The 16,279-nt window shown below is 55.5% G+C and overlaps 1 protein-coding gene across 7 annotated transcripts in view; it reads right to left on the bottom strand.

The window, feature by feature from the left end:
- The window catches only part of ANO1 (anoctamin 1), a 161,205-nt gene that overhangs the window by 29,696 nt on the left and 115,230 nt on the right, over positions 1-16,279 (bottom strand). For all 7 annotated transcript variants that reach the window (XM_032638810.1, XM_032638811.1, XM_032638812.1 and 4 more), the window contains 4 exons: positions 14,388-14,548; positions 3,567-3,649; positions 1,607-1,618; positions 910-981 (listed from right to left, as the gene is read on the bottom strand). In XM_032638810.1, coding sequence (XP_032494701.1) covers positions 910-981; positions 1,607-1,618; positions 3,567-3,649; positions 14,388-14,548 — 328 coding nt within the window. The remainder of the gene's footprint in view (positions 1-909; positions 982-1,606; positions 1,619-3,566; positions 3,650-14,387; positions 14,549-16,279) is intronic.

Below are 16,279 nucleotides of genomic sequence, written 5' to 3'. Positions count from 1 at the left end.
AGCCACTCTGTACCAGCAAACTCTGTCCATGGGACACAATGACAAGAAAAGATCGATGCAGGGGTTCGCTCTGGTCACTCCCAGAGGCCGAGGGTGCAGATGTGACACAGAACACCGGGATCCGGGAAGAGTGTCCCACAATTGTTCCCCATCCCTTCAAGACCTGACTTTCCAGCCTCAGTGAGAGGTGGACAAGGGCCCGGGGGCTCTGTGCTTGTCCCATGTCATATAAAGAACCTCCGTTAAAAAAATAACCAAAGCACCCCCAGAGGTTTGTGAGAATTCAGGCTGCAAACATGACTGCCGATTTGAATGAGAGGTTTTGAGGAAAAAGAAAGGCATTTGTTATAAAAAAAAAAAAAAAAAGGCGATGGCTTCAGGAACATCACAAAAGCACTTCTCTCTCTCATTCTCACGGTCTGTGGGTGAGACAAGGAACTGGCCAGCAGCTCAGGGACCCTGTTGGGGCAAACCCTTCCAACCATCATTCAATGTAGAACTGGAGTGCTGGACATAATGACCACCCAGAGCAAAAAAGCTGCAAAGCTACTCGGTTCTTGATGCTGAAATGTTGGCTGAAGTTTGAGATCACCCTCAGGATAGATCAAAAAGGTAGATCTCTACTCTAGCAGGTTTGACAAATCGGCCCCTTGCTTGTTTTATAGATAAAGTTTTCTTGGAACACAGCCAGACCCATTTGTTTACCTGTTGTCTATGGCTGTTTTTATCCTACAATGGCAGAGTTGAGTTGCTACGACAGAGGCCTGCAGGGTCTAAAATATTTACTATCTGGCCCTGTGTGGGGGCCGGCCCCCCAACTACACAGTGTTTGCCGATCCCTGGTCTGAAATGTCGATGCATGTAGAATGCCTTACTGCTGGGAAAGCCAACTGGCAGCGGCCACCATACCTCTTTGCTTTTGGATTCTTTCCTAAGAGACTTCTCCAAAACTCTGGCCTCATATTCGGCTCTGGGATGGTCCTGCGAAAGAAACCAAGTCAGCGGGGAGCCTTTGTTAATTTTGTGAGTTTGAGACCCTCAACAGGAGCACGCATGGCAAAATCAGCCCAGACATTCCCTTGGACACCCTTTGAGGCCAGTTCCTAGCTGGCTGTTGGTACCATTTCCAATTTAGAACTCATTGTATGCAGTTCATCCAGGATTCTCCACCTTGTGGGGAACCCTAGCCCACTGGGAAGGCCACAGAATCGGGCTCTGTGTCCTGCAGGCAGGTCAGTCTGCACCAGGCTGCAGCCCATCCTGCAGGCCACTCACTCTGAACACCCAGCCATGAACTGGCCCCTGAGAATATCCCATCTGGAGCCGTGGGGGTCAGAAGAGATGGCAGGAAGTGTCAGCAAAGCGGGGGCAGACCAGAGGCACCAGACCTCGGGGGAGCCCAGAGCAGATCAGCGAAGGGCACTGGAACAGAAGAACAGGGGTTAAGAGAGACCCAGAGGTGGGGGAGGAAACGGAGACCCCTGCACGCCATGGAAGAGCTGCAGGGAACCGCTCAGCAGAAACAGACGGATCAGGTGTGTGAGAAGGTCCCTCTCCCAGGGAGACAGGCTACTGGAAGACAGAGGAGTGACAAAAAATTCCAAACCTTGACAGCCTCCTTCCGGGAACCAGAAACGTAAAACAAAAACAAAAAGATTTCATTACTTGCGTTGTTTTTTTAAGAAACAGGCTACGTCTGCTAAAGATGATCTATTTAAGAACCTGGATGAAGGTAGCTGGACGTGGGTGCATAAGGAGGGCTCACTAAAGGCTGATGCTGCTTTAGGGTGACCGTGTGTGTTGCTGCTTCTGCAGGTCACATGGTCTAGGGAATTCCCGAGGGAGTGCTGGGCTGAACTGTCTTAGACTCAGGGAAGGAACACACAGGCCAGATGACTGGGTACAGGCTTCCTTCTGCTCCGAGAGCGGACACCTGGGGTCATGTCGTGGAGAGGCTGCCCCTTCGTGTCGGGTGATTAACCCCAGAAGAGGCCCTGGCCAGCCGTGGGGGGCTTGCTTTCGGGGACTCATTCAGGGTCATTGGGGACCCGTGCCCAGTGGCTCTGATCGCCACCCCACCATCTAAGGTCTGAGACCTCAGGTTGAAGAGTTCACGGGACGGGTCCCCAAGGGATCGAACTGCCCCAACCCCAGGGACATCGTGAAAAGGGATGCTCTAAATCTACTTCCAAAATAACAAGACAACACTCTGCTTTTTATTCTATTTGAATCTTTAGAACACGCTCTGGCAGACAGGTGACCCAGGGCCTGTCATGGGGGATGGAGTTCCACGCCTGTCTCTGCCCCTAAGGAGCCGCGTGTCTCTCCTTGCATCAGCCTCGGTCCCGCCATTTGTGAAACAGGACGATGAGACGCACTGGGGAAGAGGTTGAACCCGGAGGTGGGAGATGGGTTAAGGGACACCCGCTGGTGCCAGGCCCTGCTTGAAGTGCTTTATATCTGCTGACCCAGGGAGAACCCCTCAAACCCTACTCCTGCACCCCTGTTTGAGAGGTGAGGACACTGAGGCACAGAAAGGTTAAGCAACTTGCCCCAGGTCACACAGCGAGGGCGGTGCAAGGACAGCCTGGTCCCAGAGGCCATCTCGTCTCCACTAAGCTGGTGCCTCTTCCAGCAAACTAGCACCCTTGTCTGTTGACAATACTTTCAGCACAGAGCCTGCACAGGGGATTCTCAGTTACACATTTGGCTGAAAAGTGACCCAGTCTTCGAGGGAGTGCGTGTGTGGGGAAATACAATAATAGGGATGTTTAAAAAGATGATGGAAGAGATTTTCACATCACAGTGAAAATGGATGAGCAGTTTCTCTTTAAAAAAACTGAGCAAAAGATTTCATAACATGAAGCTGTGGTCATTGTGGCCACACCTAATGGCTCTGCTATTTGGGAGGCCTTGTTCCTTTTTATTCCCACTCATATCACGGGGATTCTGGCTGAAGCTGGCAATTCGGGATGGGGCCGTGGCAAAGTTTCTCCTGAGCAACCCCGGGGAAGGGCGTCCACCCGCCATCGCAGTGGCCATTCGATCCCGAATGCCCTTCTCTTTGGTGCATGCAGATACCCAGTACGTGGCTGCCCTCTATTAGTGAAGGATCTGCCCCACTTCTCAGCCATGTCCGACTGCAGGCCAAGAGCTGGCTCTGAGGATCGTGGGTTTGGCACCCGGGGCAAAGCCTCACGGCTCCCTTTGGGGACTCAGCCTCATGGGTGGCGGTGATCGCCTCCCCAGACCCGCGGTGCTGCCCCCAGACAGGATGAGGTCAGCATGGTGAGCCTTGGCCTGAGTCCCCAGCCACGCTGCTGGGTGGTGCGTCCATGTGAGCATGGAGATCAAAAACACTAGAACAGACATCATACGGTTGCCCCGGCAACTGCGGGGGATTCAAACAGCAGGGATGGGAACTGAGAGGCAGGCAGGGAGCAGCCTCGCCTGGGCTTTAGGACCAGGGCTTCCTCGTGAGCCTCCCAGAAGCAACAGGGTGGGGGCCGGGGGGGGACACGCGGCGGGGGCGGGGGGGCCGGGGCGCAGGTGCCAAGCCCACTCACCTCCTCCTCCTCGAAGCCTGTGAGGTCCCAGCGGTAATTGAGCCGCATCTGTTTCCGCTTCCAGTGCTCCATGAAGGTGGCGGCTGCGGGGAGGGAGGAAAGCCAGGAAGTTAGGGGCTCAGAGGCCCCACGACCTCAGATGACATGAAAGCATTCTCCCCTTCTGCACCATCCGGTAAGTGAGGGCAACAAGTGCTGGACCAAGAACTTCACATGAATTAAACTGTTCAGCTCTCCCACTGACCCCGCGAGGCAGGGATCATCTATTCCTCATTTAAAAAAAAAAAAAAACTTATTTATTTGGTTTATTTATTTATCTGGGTCTTAGTTGCAGCAGGCGGGCTCCTTAGTTGTGGCTCGCCGGCTCCTTAGTTGTGGCATACGAACGCTTAGTTGCAGCCTGCCTGTGGGATCTAGTTCCCTGGGCAGGGATCGAACCCGGGCCCCCTACACTGGGGGCACAGAGTCTTATCCACTGCACCACCAGGGAAGTCCCTATTGCTTACTTTACAGTTGAAGAAACTGAGGCACAGGGAAACCGAGTCCCAGCCAAGGTTGTTCTGCCAGCCGGTGAGGGGCTGGGCAGGCTGGTCCCAGAGCTTTTGCTCTTAACCATCCTGCTCCATCGATCTTGGGGACCCCAAGTCACAGGTGGGGTCAGAAAGAGTGAAAGGGGAGCCAAGGTCACTCACTCAAGTTTCAAACCCCTGCAGGTGGCCTGACTTTAGAGCTGCAGTCTTAGCTGCTACATCCTGCTTTGTGTTCCCAACAGACTAAGCATAGTTCAAATGCCACCTCCTCCAGGAAGCCTCCAATCATCCCCCTCAGTGTCAGGGAAGAAACCAACTCCTCTTGGGACCTCTCCTGCTCATGCTGTTCATGCCACCTTCCATTATGGTCCCTGTCCCATGTCTCGTGGCCCTTCTGGGGTGTGGGGCAGGGATGGGGCCTTGTCATCTGGGTCCCCCATGGAGAGCCCAGTGTCGGGCACAAACAGGTGACTCAAGAGAACTCACTGAATGAATGAATGGCTTTTATGAGTAGACACTCGCAAATGGAGATACCACTGACTGAAACATTTATCATTAATTCTTCCCACCCACAAGGGAAAATCAGCAGAGGCTGAGGGTTGGAGTAGTGATAAGGGTGGCCATAAAGTTAACCAGAGCTCCGGATTCTTGAGCTGCTATGTGCCAGGCACTGTTGAAAGAGCTATCACATGAAGTATTAATCTCATTTAAACCTCACAGTAACCATAGGAGGGAGCTGCTATAATTTTCCTCATTTTACAGATGAGAAAACTGAGGCTCGGCGGAATTAAATGGCTTATCTGATAAGTGGCAGTGTCAAGATGGACATTCAATGAGGACTCTAGTGCAAATTCTCCAATGTCATCCTTCACCAGGAAAGAATACAGGCGTTGGACCTGGCAAGAGATGGGTCTGAATCTGACTCACCTCCTGGTTCAGAGAACATGCCCACCTCCCCATTAAGGTGAGGTGAGAACAGGGCCTCTAAGCTTGCACATATCTGCACATAACGGGTACCTGCTCATCAAGTATTAGCTACGGTACCAACCAGGTCCAGCCAGGAAACAGGAACCTCTTAGGTCTTTCGGACTGGGGTAATTTAATCCTGGGACTTGGCCACGTAGACAGTGGAAGAGCTGAGAAGACAAGCAGCGGATGGTGAGACCACCCAGAGATTAGCGACAGCAGGAAGCTGCTGCCTATCTAGGGGTGGCGGGACCGTGGGAGGTGGTGTCCCCAGAGCCAGAAGCTGGAGCTGCCCAGAAGAAGCTAGGATCATGGAGGGAGGGCTTTCTGGAGGGAGGTAGAGCCAGGGAGAAGGCAAAACCGTTGCCAGAGGTGCCCCAGGAAGCAGAGGAAGAGGAGGAGAAATACCCTGACTTCTCTCCCGCCTTCTGAGCCCCCCCAATCAGGGCTTCCCATTGGCTGAGCCTTCCAGGAAATGGAACAGCAAGGGAGCCTGGGAAATGTAGTTCCCTGTGATACAAATGTACTCTCAGCAGACGCATATGGCTGGTGGGGCGGGCCCATCTGCAGCCTGCACCGCCTCCTAAGAAGGAAGGTGTGAGGATGTTTCCTCCTGTCTCTTTCAACGTGTCCCTGGGTCACTGTAGTGGAGGCCCTTGGTTGGGGCCCATTCCCACACCGCCAGCAGTTCTGGAAGGCCCGTCTCTCCTTCTCTTCTTCACTGTGTTCTGACAGCTGTCCCTCTCCGGCCTCCTCTACCTGCCCGTGGCAAGGCCTCCTTTGAGACCTTGGGCTGAGTGAGGGAGGAGGGCTGGCTCCATGCCAGCAGGGAAGCTGGCCTGTTAACCTTCCCTGTCTCAGCCTCCCCATGTCTCCCCATTCCTAGGCTCACCGACCCACACCTCTACCTCCTGGACCTCCCGCTCCCTCCACTCACCAGCCTGCAGTGTGATAACTGTTACCTTTTAATGAGGACTCAGCCTGCACCAGGCTCTGTGCTAGTGATTTAGCGACACCAGTTATATGAACCCTCAAAACAACGCCATGCACTAGGAGTGATTTCCACTCACTCTTTTACAAATGAGGACAGAGACTCAGAGGATTAAATGCTCTGCCCAAGGTCAACTTCAGGTTAGCAGCAGGACTGGGATTTGAACCGAATTCTATTTGACCCCAGAGTCTACACTTAACCACCATACTTGACCGACGTCCTGCACAGATATTTGCTTTTCTTCACGGGAATAACAACTATAGTCGTAATAAGTCTGATGATTACAGCAAAGCTTGTATTGCCCATTTTATGGATGAGGAAATGGAGGCACAGAGAGGTTAAGTAATTTGTCCAAGGTCACACAGCTAGGCAGCTGGTATTTAAACCCAGGCGTTCTTGCTCTAGAATTTTACTGTTAAATGTCTTAAGATAGATACAAGGGCCCTCTCCCAGGGGTATCTGTAGGTTGAGCAGGACCGAGACTGGACCTGAGGTCACACCTTGGAGGCCAAGGAGTGGAGATGGTACATAGACAAGGCTTGTTGTGCTCGGCTATGTTTAAGAAATGCAGGCATTTTATATAAAATCATGAGTTTCCTGCTTCTCCTTTAAAAATCAGAAACTCTGGCACCAGGAGGCTGGAGCCGAGGAGTGACAATCCATTTGTCAAGGTTTGGGTGTGCCTTCTCTGCTGGGCCACAGACCCCACTATGCCCTATTGCCTGGGCTCTCGGGCTCCGAGTTTGCCACGCCTTTGCTCTGCAGCAAAGGGGCGGAGCTGTGACGTTCAGGCTTGGCCAGTAGGACAGGCAATGGGGAAGGTTCATGCTGAGTTGGGGGCAGTCCTGAGGTCTCAGCTCAGAATCAGGCATCTTGAGCAGTGTGAAAACTCACCTGCTACTGGACTGGGCAGAGGCAGGAAGAAAACCGAGGGCCCCTCCTTTGCAGCTGTGCTCCTGCAGCCCTCCCTCTCTATACCAGCCATGTGGACAGCAGCGGGTCCTGCCAGGCTCCCATCCCTTCCCTTCAAGGTACCCAATAATAGTTCTCCTGGCTGACGTGCCACCTACATCACACAGACGTAACGCGGTGTCTACCTGGTGTCAGGTGCTGGGTATGCTTGGGGCATCTCCTTTCATCCCACCCTCAAGCCCTCAGCGCAGAGATAACGCACTCCTTCACACCGATGGGTAAACTGAGACCCTGAGGAGTCAGGTGACTGGTTAATATACAGCAGAAACCTCGATCCAGGACTTCTGACCCCAAGATCGACTGCGGTTAGGGGTGTGGCTTCCCGCCCACATGAGGACAAGCTGTGGGCCAAACCCGGTCCAGGGTACAAAAGACATGAAGAGATGGCCTTGATCCCAGCAGCCATACAAGGGGGCCAAGGAGACAAGACCATCCCCCCAAAATCCAGAGCCCAGAGGGCAGTGCAGCAGGTAGTGAAGAGGGAACCCAGGCCAGGGTGCAAGCAGGTGTTTGAGCTTCTCGCAGCAGGAATCGCAGGTAGCGAAGAGGGAACCCAGGCCAGGGTGCAAGCAGGTGTTTGGGCTTCTCCCTTCAAACACTTGTTTTAATGACACAGTGTTAGACAAACACGTTCTTGTAGAGGAGCCCAGAGGCAGCAGGTGAGCGATGGACCCTGGATCTACCATGGCTCGAAGCAGGTATGAGCTTGGGCATGGGCCCGCGCCCCCCGCCCCCCCGCCTGCCAGACTCAGTCTCCACGTGTGTACAATGGGCTTGATAACAGTGCCCGCCGTGGGGCCTACGGTGAGGCGTCCATAAGCCGATGCGCCGCGGAGCCCAGGGCAGGGCCCACCCGTGGCAAGGGGCTCGACAGAGGAGTGGTCCCACGACCCGGCTCACCTGAAGGATCTCCATCGTTTCTCATTAAGTGGCTGACAATAGAACAAAACATATGGTTGGTTCCCTTTATACAAAGCACCCAGAATACCTACAGATAAATCCATCATAGAGGCCGAAAGCAGACTGGTGGTTGCCAGGGGTGGGCACAGGGGGAAAGGGACAGACTGTTAAATGGGCACCAGGGTGCCACCTGGGAGGATGGTGGTAATGATGGCAGGACACGGTGAGTGTACTAAATGCCGCGGACTGTGCACTTAAGACAGTTAATTTATGTAAATTTCACGTGAATTAACAAAAAAAAGAATCACAGAACAATGGGTACAGATTATGTTTATGGGCTTCAGTGCCCCTGCTGTAGGCTGGAGCTGCAGAGAAAATGGACCAGGACACACCCGCATGCTTACGTGGGGAAGGGGCAATCTGTCCATTCCCCCCACCCCGGGATTTCTTAGATTGTGGGCTGTACCGGAAGCCCCACCGCAGGGGGCTTGCTGAAATACAGATCCCTGGGTACCACGCTGAGCTGGAATCTCCGTTCTGGACAAGCTCTGCGCGTGGCGCTGTCCACACAGGCGTCTGGACGCACTGACCAACTCACTGTCTGCCCTTTCCTTCCATCCATCTCGCTATCCATCAGATGAGCTGCTGGTCTACCCCCCACAGGACCCCGGGCCTCTGCTTCGCCTCTCCTCCCAGGCCGCATCCCACCCTACCTCCCTCGGGCCCAAACTGCTTTCACTCCCAGTCCTAACCCCAATTTCCCTAATTCCGGTTGCTTCCTGGGCTGGCTGCTGACCCCTCCCCCCACCTTTCTGAGCTTTCACCCTCCCCTGAAACGCCGTTGCTGACCCTGTGGCACAATCTTGGACGTGTCATTAGACGCTCCCGGTTCGGCCGTCCCGTGGTCTTTTGTGCCCGTTGGAACCTCACAGGCTCTCAGGCCTGCCGTGGGAATCTCACAGGCCACGGAGGGAAGGCTCTGATGGATGCTGGGGCGCTTCTGCGGCTGCCCGGAGAACAGCCCCGTCTCCCTGGTGAGGTCCAAGCTCCTTATGGGCCGGGGTCTTGTCTCCCAAACCTGTACCAGGCACTCTTGAACCGCGGAGGCCCCAGGGGGCAGGCAGGGCCGCACCCTCCTTAAAACAAGACCCCTGAGAGCAGAGACCAGCTTCTCAAACCTCTGGCTCTTGACAGTCCGACATCTGCTCAGCACAGACTCCTTTCTCTGAATGTGGAGATCAGAGATGCATGGCCTCGGGCTGCAGGAACCGGACAAGAGAGTGACCTGAAACTGAGCGGGGCCCTGTGGGGCTCCCCGGCATGGAGGCCCTTTTTGTCCCCCATTTCTTATAGGCAAGACTGCAGCCCCCATGACCGTCCCTGAATTCCAAAGGGTGGATTCAAACAGCTGCTAATCAATGGAGAAGAAGCCAAGCAACCACCCGAAGCAAGATTAAAGGGACCAGAGAAACTCATGGAGATCAGGAGACGACCGCTGGCCTCCCTGGTGGTCCAGTGGTTGAGAATCCGCCTGCCAATGCAGGGGACGTGGGTTCGAGCCCTGGTCGGGGAACTAAGATCTCACACGCGGTGGGGCAACTAAGCCCGCGCGCGGCAACTACTGAGCTCCGCGCCTCAACTAGAGAGAAGACGGCGCACCGCCATGAGGATCCCACATGCCGCAACTAACGCCCGACGCAGCCAAAACTAAAATAAATTAAAACATCGGGAGACGACCGCCTGAGATGAGATTAAGGGATGGCAGGCCCTGCTCGCCACACCCTAATCTTGTCAGAGAATCCCCCGCCCCCGCCCTTTGAACCGTTGCTATAAAGCCCTTCATCAAATCCTCTGGGGGGGGGGGACACACACAGTTTTTCGAGGCAGAACCGGTGTGTCCCCCTTTGCCTGGCAAAGCAATAAAGCTCTCCTTTTCTACTTCACCCAAAACCCTGTCTCCGAGATTTGATTCGGCACCGGTGCACAGAGAGGCCGCGCTTTCGGTCACAAACACACGTGTCGGCCCACAGGGGAGACAGGGCTCCCGCACAAAGGCCCCTCGCCCTTCATTTTCTCACTGATTCTATTTATTTATCCCCTGAACAAGTGTTCGCTCACAAACCCGCTGCTGGCCTTTTAATTCCAGCAGAGACTCAGTCTCTCTCCCTCCGTCCGCACTGGGTAACTCAGCCGGTGACCTGCCCATTCCACTCAGAGTCTCGGGGGCAGCGCCCCCAGGAGGGGTTTCAATCACACCTGTCACTCCACTAATGCCCGGACCATCTTTCTCCAGCTCCTTGCAGGCAGGCTCGAATCAAATAACCCCCTTTGTTCTGCCCGGAACTGACAAGGCTTTAAAACCCCATTATTATGCTATAATTTCAGAAAATTGATCCCGGCGGGAACAGCTAAATGGAGCTCAAAGTTTCTTCGTGTGACACCTTACTGAATGAAGGCTTTGCGTTGTCATAAATCCCGGGCAGGGGAGAGCTCAGCCAGAGCTCTCGGCTCCAGGACCAGCGGGTCAGCCTCTGGGCAAACCAGACCCCACAGTGGAGCTGAAGCAACACGGAAACAGCGGCCAGAGGTGACTCCTGGGGCGGCAGAGCCCCGCTACTGTCAGTGTCAGGTTTGGGGTTGCTCTCTGTCACCATGCGAGCAGAAGGCTTCGCAGCTGGGGGACAGGAAAAGAAAGGACACAGTGGGATAAGAAACACCAGTGGGAAAATGATCCTTTAGAGGGTAATGAAGAAAAAAATCCCCTCAACAATGGCAAGCTCGCTGCTAATAAGGCCCGACAGAGTAAAGTGTGAAAGAGCCCGGGGTCGATGGAGGGACTGAGGCTCCCTCCACCCTGGGGGCAGGGACGGATTGTCAACAGGCACCTCTCAGCCCAGCAGGCCCTTCCTGTTGCTTCTGTCTTGATTTATAACAAGCTCCTCTTTCCTTAAGTGCTTCATGAGAGTGGTTTGGCTTTTTTGTTGTTGTTGTTTTCTCCCCCGAATGGGGGTGTGTAGACTGAACTTGCCCTTGACAGACAGGCACCTCTGTTGTCTCCTACGGTGGAAGTGGAGCTGGAGGATGTGGGGACACACAGTGGAAACACAGATTTGCCCGTTTCGCTGCGTCTTGGATAGGGGAAGGATGGGACCATCTGTTTTTCTCCCAAGGATGGGGCTGCTGGTAAGGGCTGGCAACACCTTTGAGGCTGTGAAGTGGTACCCCTCTGCACACAGTAGGTGCTCAATAAAGAAGCATGATGTGACCAAGCTGGCTTCATGGAGGGGGTGCACAGAATTCAACCAGCTCCCTGCCTCCTGGCGGGTTGAGTGGCACTGCTGCCTGTGTGCCCCTCACCGCCTGCTCATGGTGAATCTCTGCTCCCCCAGGAGGGCACAAAAGGGGGGTGGAGGATGTTTGGATGGAGAGGTGAAACCAGGGCACTAGCCTGGACCACGAAGGCCGATGGGCCAGGCACGGATCTATCATGTCTGCTACAAATCTGCTAGCTGTGTGATCTTGGGCAAGCCACTTAACCTCTCTGTGCTTCCCTGTCCACATCAGAATAACAGGGTTTCTCTCCAGGGTTGCTGTGGGGACCAGTGCGGTAGCCTGTGCAGAACTCTGTGCAGAACTCTGGAGGGGGAAAGGGAGCCTGTTTGTTTGGAGGGAGCTGGGGAAAGTATTCCAGGCGAGAGAAGGAATTTAAGGTAAGCCTGCCAGGAATAAGCACACACATGAGCTAGACCTGATTAGTAACAGAGGGAGTAAAGCCCAGGGGTCAAGTATTTGGGGCTGGGGAGCCAGAACGCTGGGGTTCAAGTCTTGCCTCTGCCTCTTGTTAGCTGGTGTAACCCTGGGAAAGTTGCCTCAATTTTTTCATCTGCTAAATGGGGTAGTAAAGCCTGTTTCCCTCCTATAGTTACTGGGAGAATTAATGAGTCGCTCACATAAGATGCTCAGGACAGTGCCTGGCACACACTAGGAACCAGCCAACCAAAGCTAGCGTTCGTTTCTGAAGGAGATGAAGTGACATAATTCCCAGAGGCCCCCAGGCACAAGGTGACAGGTTAGAGCTGAGCTCCAGCCTCCAAGGGTCTAGGCTGTTTTCACGTTTTCAAGAAGCAAGGGCTCACTGATCCGATGCAACAGCCAGCACGACATGACAACTAGCACCAGGCACAGCCCTAAGACATCACAAGACGTGACTCATTCGACATTCCCGACCACTGTCTCCATTTCACAAACGGGGAGCCCAGGGCCCAGAGAGTTGAAGCAACTTTCCTGAAGTTGCACAGCTGGCAGGTGACAGAGCTGAGAGTTGAACCTGAGTCTGGCCCAGGGACTGGCACTATTACCTGCTGACTAGCCATCCTGGCTTGCAGCCAACGCAGCTGGGTATTGAAGTGGACCAAACTGTCAAGCCGGCAGCTGTGCAGCTGGGCTCCACCGTGGGCGTGAATGCTGCCGGGTGAGCCTCCCCTGCTCGGAGCGGGGGAACCGGGAGGCTGGGTGCCCAGCCAGGAGGTGTTCCAGCCTCAGCTTGGAGCTTCCTGGGCCCCGATCAGAGAGGAAGGAAGGGAGCCAACCAGAGATCCTGAGGAAGGCCAGGGAGGCTGGCAGTGAGAGCAGAGGGTGGTGGGGGGCAGCGGGGTGGTTCTGATAGACGCAGGGTCCAAAGAGACAGGGGTGGGCAGGGGAGGCAGAACAGGCTCAGGGCAGCGTGGGCTCCAGTCCTGGCCCTGCCAGTGGAGACCCGCTTTCCTCATCTGTGAAATGGGGACAATTTCTCAGCTGTGGGATAAGGTGGGATGAAGCGCAAGTAGCATCCAGCCCAATGCCAGACACGTACACATCAGCTCAGTGGAGATGGCCATTGAGCCTAAATTCATAGTCAGGTTGATCCCAGAATTAATCATCCGAGCTAGAGTGTGGTGCGGGGAATCTTCTCATAAGCCACCATGATTGATCCCAGAATTAATCACCCGAGCTAGAGTGTGGTGCGGGGAATCTTCTCATAAGCCACCATGAACCACACACAGACGTCACCTCCCCATGCTCTGTGGTAGCCCCGGCAAGGACTCCTCCAACCTCAGCTTGAATGCCTCCTGAAACAGGGTGCTCACCACCTGCCGGGCCAGCCCAGCCCAGCACTCACTGCTGGAAATCTCTCCCTTACGCTGAGCTGGTGACCTGTGACTCTCATTCTCAGCCTTGTTAGGAGGGCCATCATGTGCCCATCCCCAGGGTCCTCCTGTTCCCACTCCCACTTGCTCCCTGCACCCGCACCACAGGGCCTTTGCACATGCTGCGCCCTCCTGAATCTTGGACTAAGTCAGTGGATGCAGTGGTTTTCCCCTGTGCCCAGCACAGGCACTTAGTAAATACTGGTCGGTACGCATGCTACACGCAAGGCACGTCACCTTACTCAGTCTCAAACCCCCGCCGTGTGTCAGGCAGCCCTGCCTGTGGTTTGTGGTCACAAGGGCAGGACCGTTTACTGAGAGTCAGCCATGTACGTGCTAAGCATTGGCTGAGATTTTGTGCCCGCTGTCTCTGATCTTTATCACACCCTCATTTTACAGGCGAGGAAGCTGAGGGTTGAGTTATGTGGGGAAGGGCAGAGCTGACTTTCCTCCCCCAGGGCTCCTGTGTGCAGCTCCATCTCCTACTAGCTGGGAGCCCCTGAGGGCAAAGACTGGGGCTCTGGTGCCCAGGGGACGGCTCTGCACACGGTTGCCCGAATCCTGAATGCCCTGCTGGCAAAGGCTGTGTCACGGGGCCACGGAGGAGGAAACAGGCTTATCTGCTGTTAATCCAGAAACGTCTGCGGAAATGCATCCAGCCACCACTTACCCACCTCCCATGCCCCCCAAGCCTGAGATGGGTACCAGGTAGGACCTGGATTCAGGAAGAATACTGGAGGAGGAGCCGTCTGCCCTGGACTCCAGGTAGCAGTGGAGTCCAGCAGTTAAGGGCACAGGCTCTGGAATCGTACGTTCACTCCTCACCTTGGCCGCTCAGGAGCTGGGTGATCCTGGGCCAGTCACATCAACTCTCCCTGGGCCTTGGCTTCCTTACTTGTAAAATGGGCATGTGACACCTGCAGGGGTGCTGGGGGATAATGAGAGCTGTGCCCCAGGGCCTGGGCCTGGTCGGGAGGAAGGCAGAACCCTCGGCGCTCCTTGTTCTAAAGCAGCAACAATCCCGGCTCCAGGAAAGAGGTCCCGGTTCCGGGAGGAAAGCACCCTCCTAGGCTTTTCATGCCGGGTCAGATGCATCTGTGGGTCGTGACCCAGTACAGACCCCAGTAACCTGCAGACAGAACGGGGGATTCTTTTTGCTGACCGTTCCTCCTGTGTGCATTCCTGGCAAATGGTCCTGAGGGTAGCCTCAAGGAGAGGGAGGGAATGTCGGGACCCACCCTCTGACCCACAGACAGGGTGGCAGTGCTCGGCTTACCCCAGAGGGCCATGAAGATGGAGAAGAAGACAGTGGCGGGGTTGTCGAAGAGGTGGCTGGCGCGGGCCGTGGCGCACGCAGAGCTCATCTTCCAGTAGCTGCAGGTCTTGTCACACAGCGGGCACATGGTGATGTTGTGTCTCTGGTCACACATCTCCATGCTGGAAGAAAGGGAGCAGCCCAGAGTCCCCTGGCTGAAGGGCAGCGTCCCTGCCGGCCCACGTGGACAGGAGCCTCCCGGAGCCATGTCGGGTGGGAGAAAGTGCTGGGGGTCCTCGCCGTTGTGGACACGGTCTGGCTCATCAGCCAGCTTCCGCCGGCGCCCACGTCCCTCTTCTCCATCCCAGGTGGGCCTCAGGGATGTGTGACAGGTGCTGCCACACAGGGGCCCCAGCTCGGTTTCACACTCTGTCCCCCCTTAAAGCCTTAATGATTTTTGAACAGGGCCCTGCGTTTTAATTTTGTACCCAGTCTGCAACTGGGCATAGACCCATCGGACTTGGCTGTGTGGCCGGTGAGCGTTCATCTCTGAAGCTGAGGTCCCAGCCAGCCTCCCTCTGATAACCAGGCACCGTCAAGGTTGTGCTAAGAGTGAATGCTGTCCAGGTCCTGACTTGACAAGGCCCCGGAGACCCGAAGGAGGAATGGGATCGAGGCACGAGAACGCCACGCCTCTCCTGAGCCCTGGCCGTGAGCCTGGCACCTGCTAAGCGCCATTCCTGCGGGCTTCAGTCCGTCCCTGTGGGGACGCCGTGGGACAGCTGGCCCCGGGCAGGCCTGGGTACCAGCCTGCGGACATCGCTGGGCACTCTGGGCCCCTAAGAGGATGGAGAAATGGTTCTCCCGGACCTCCTCCCGGGAGACGGGTGGTTGGGTTGGAAGGAACACACCCTCAGGCTGCCTGGGGTTGGGGACCCACCACGCCGGGCTCACCCCGAAAGTGAGGGGCAGCTCCTGCTCAGGACACTAGTCCGGCTCAGGGCAGGCTTTTATTCTGCGGAGTCTGGGGCTCGAGCCCAGGGGGCGTGGCTGGACAGGATGGGGAGTTGCGCGATGCCCAGTGGCCTGCCTCGCCCGCCCTGCCCAGCACGCAGGCTGTCTCCTGCTAATGCTGGAAAATGCAATAACGGCCATTAGCTGTGTGAGCAGAAGCTTGCGTCGAGCGCCACCCGGCCTGGACCAGCTCTGGGGCTATTACAGTCCCATCTTCATAGATGAGGAAGTGAGCCTAGAGAGGGCAAGTCACTTGCTCAGGGCCACACAGCAGAGTGGGGATTGAGCCCTGGGCTCTGTCTGTCAAGCCCGTGCCCTGCGCTGCTCTCAGCTGATGCCCTGAGGCCACAGGAGGGCTCCCTGCTGAGACCAGGGGGCGTGGCCCAGGTCCTTGATGCCCTCTGTGCCCCCGACCCTGTCCTTTAGCCTCAGACTCAGTTTCTCCTTCTGGAAGATGAGAAGGGAGGCCAGAATTAGGCCCTGCCAACTCTGCCCTGCCCTGCCCTTCTCCCCGCTAACTTGGACGAGATACTGAGCTATTATTAGACACCGGGCAGGAGTCTGATTCCCAAGGGTTAGGTGGCTATCGAGGAGGGGGCCGAATTGGGTGGTTGTTTTTGGCTTTTAAAAAAATTTTCTGGATGCACAGAACCGTGGCTGGGCCACAGCCATTGGTGTCGGAGAAACATTTGCTGAGAGGCTGTGGGGGACCCTCCTCTGCTAGCACTGTGGGCATTCAGCTGAATTCTCTTCCACAGTTACTCTTACCGAAGACTCATTAGAAGATTGTGTACGTGCTGTATGTGCCGGGCGTGGTGTCAGGCGTGGGAGAGGGAAAGATGGACCAGCTGGTGCCTCGAAGCCTCTGGGGGAGTGCGTGTGAGCATGCGTGTGTGTGC

Source organism: Phocoena sinus, chromosome 8 (assembly GCF_008692025.1).
Source record: "Phocoena sinus isolate mPhoSin1 chromosome 8, mPhoSin1.pri, whole genome shotgun sequence".
NCBI lineage: Eukaryota > Metazoa > Chordata > Mammalia > Artiodactyla > Phocoenidae > Phocoena > Phocoena sinus.
The sequence above is the reverse complement of the archived record's forward strand: the minus strand, read 5'-3'. Positions and strand labels throughout refer to the sequence as shown.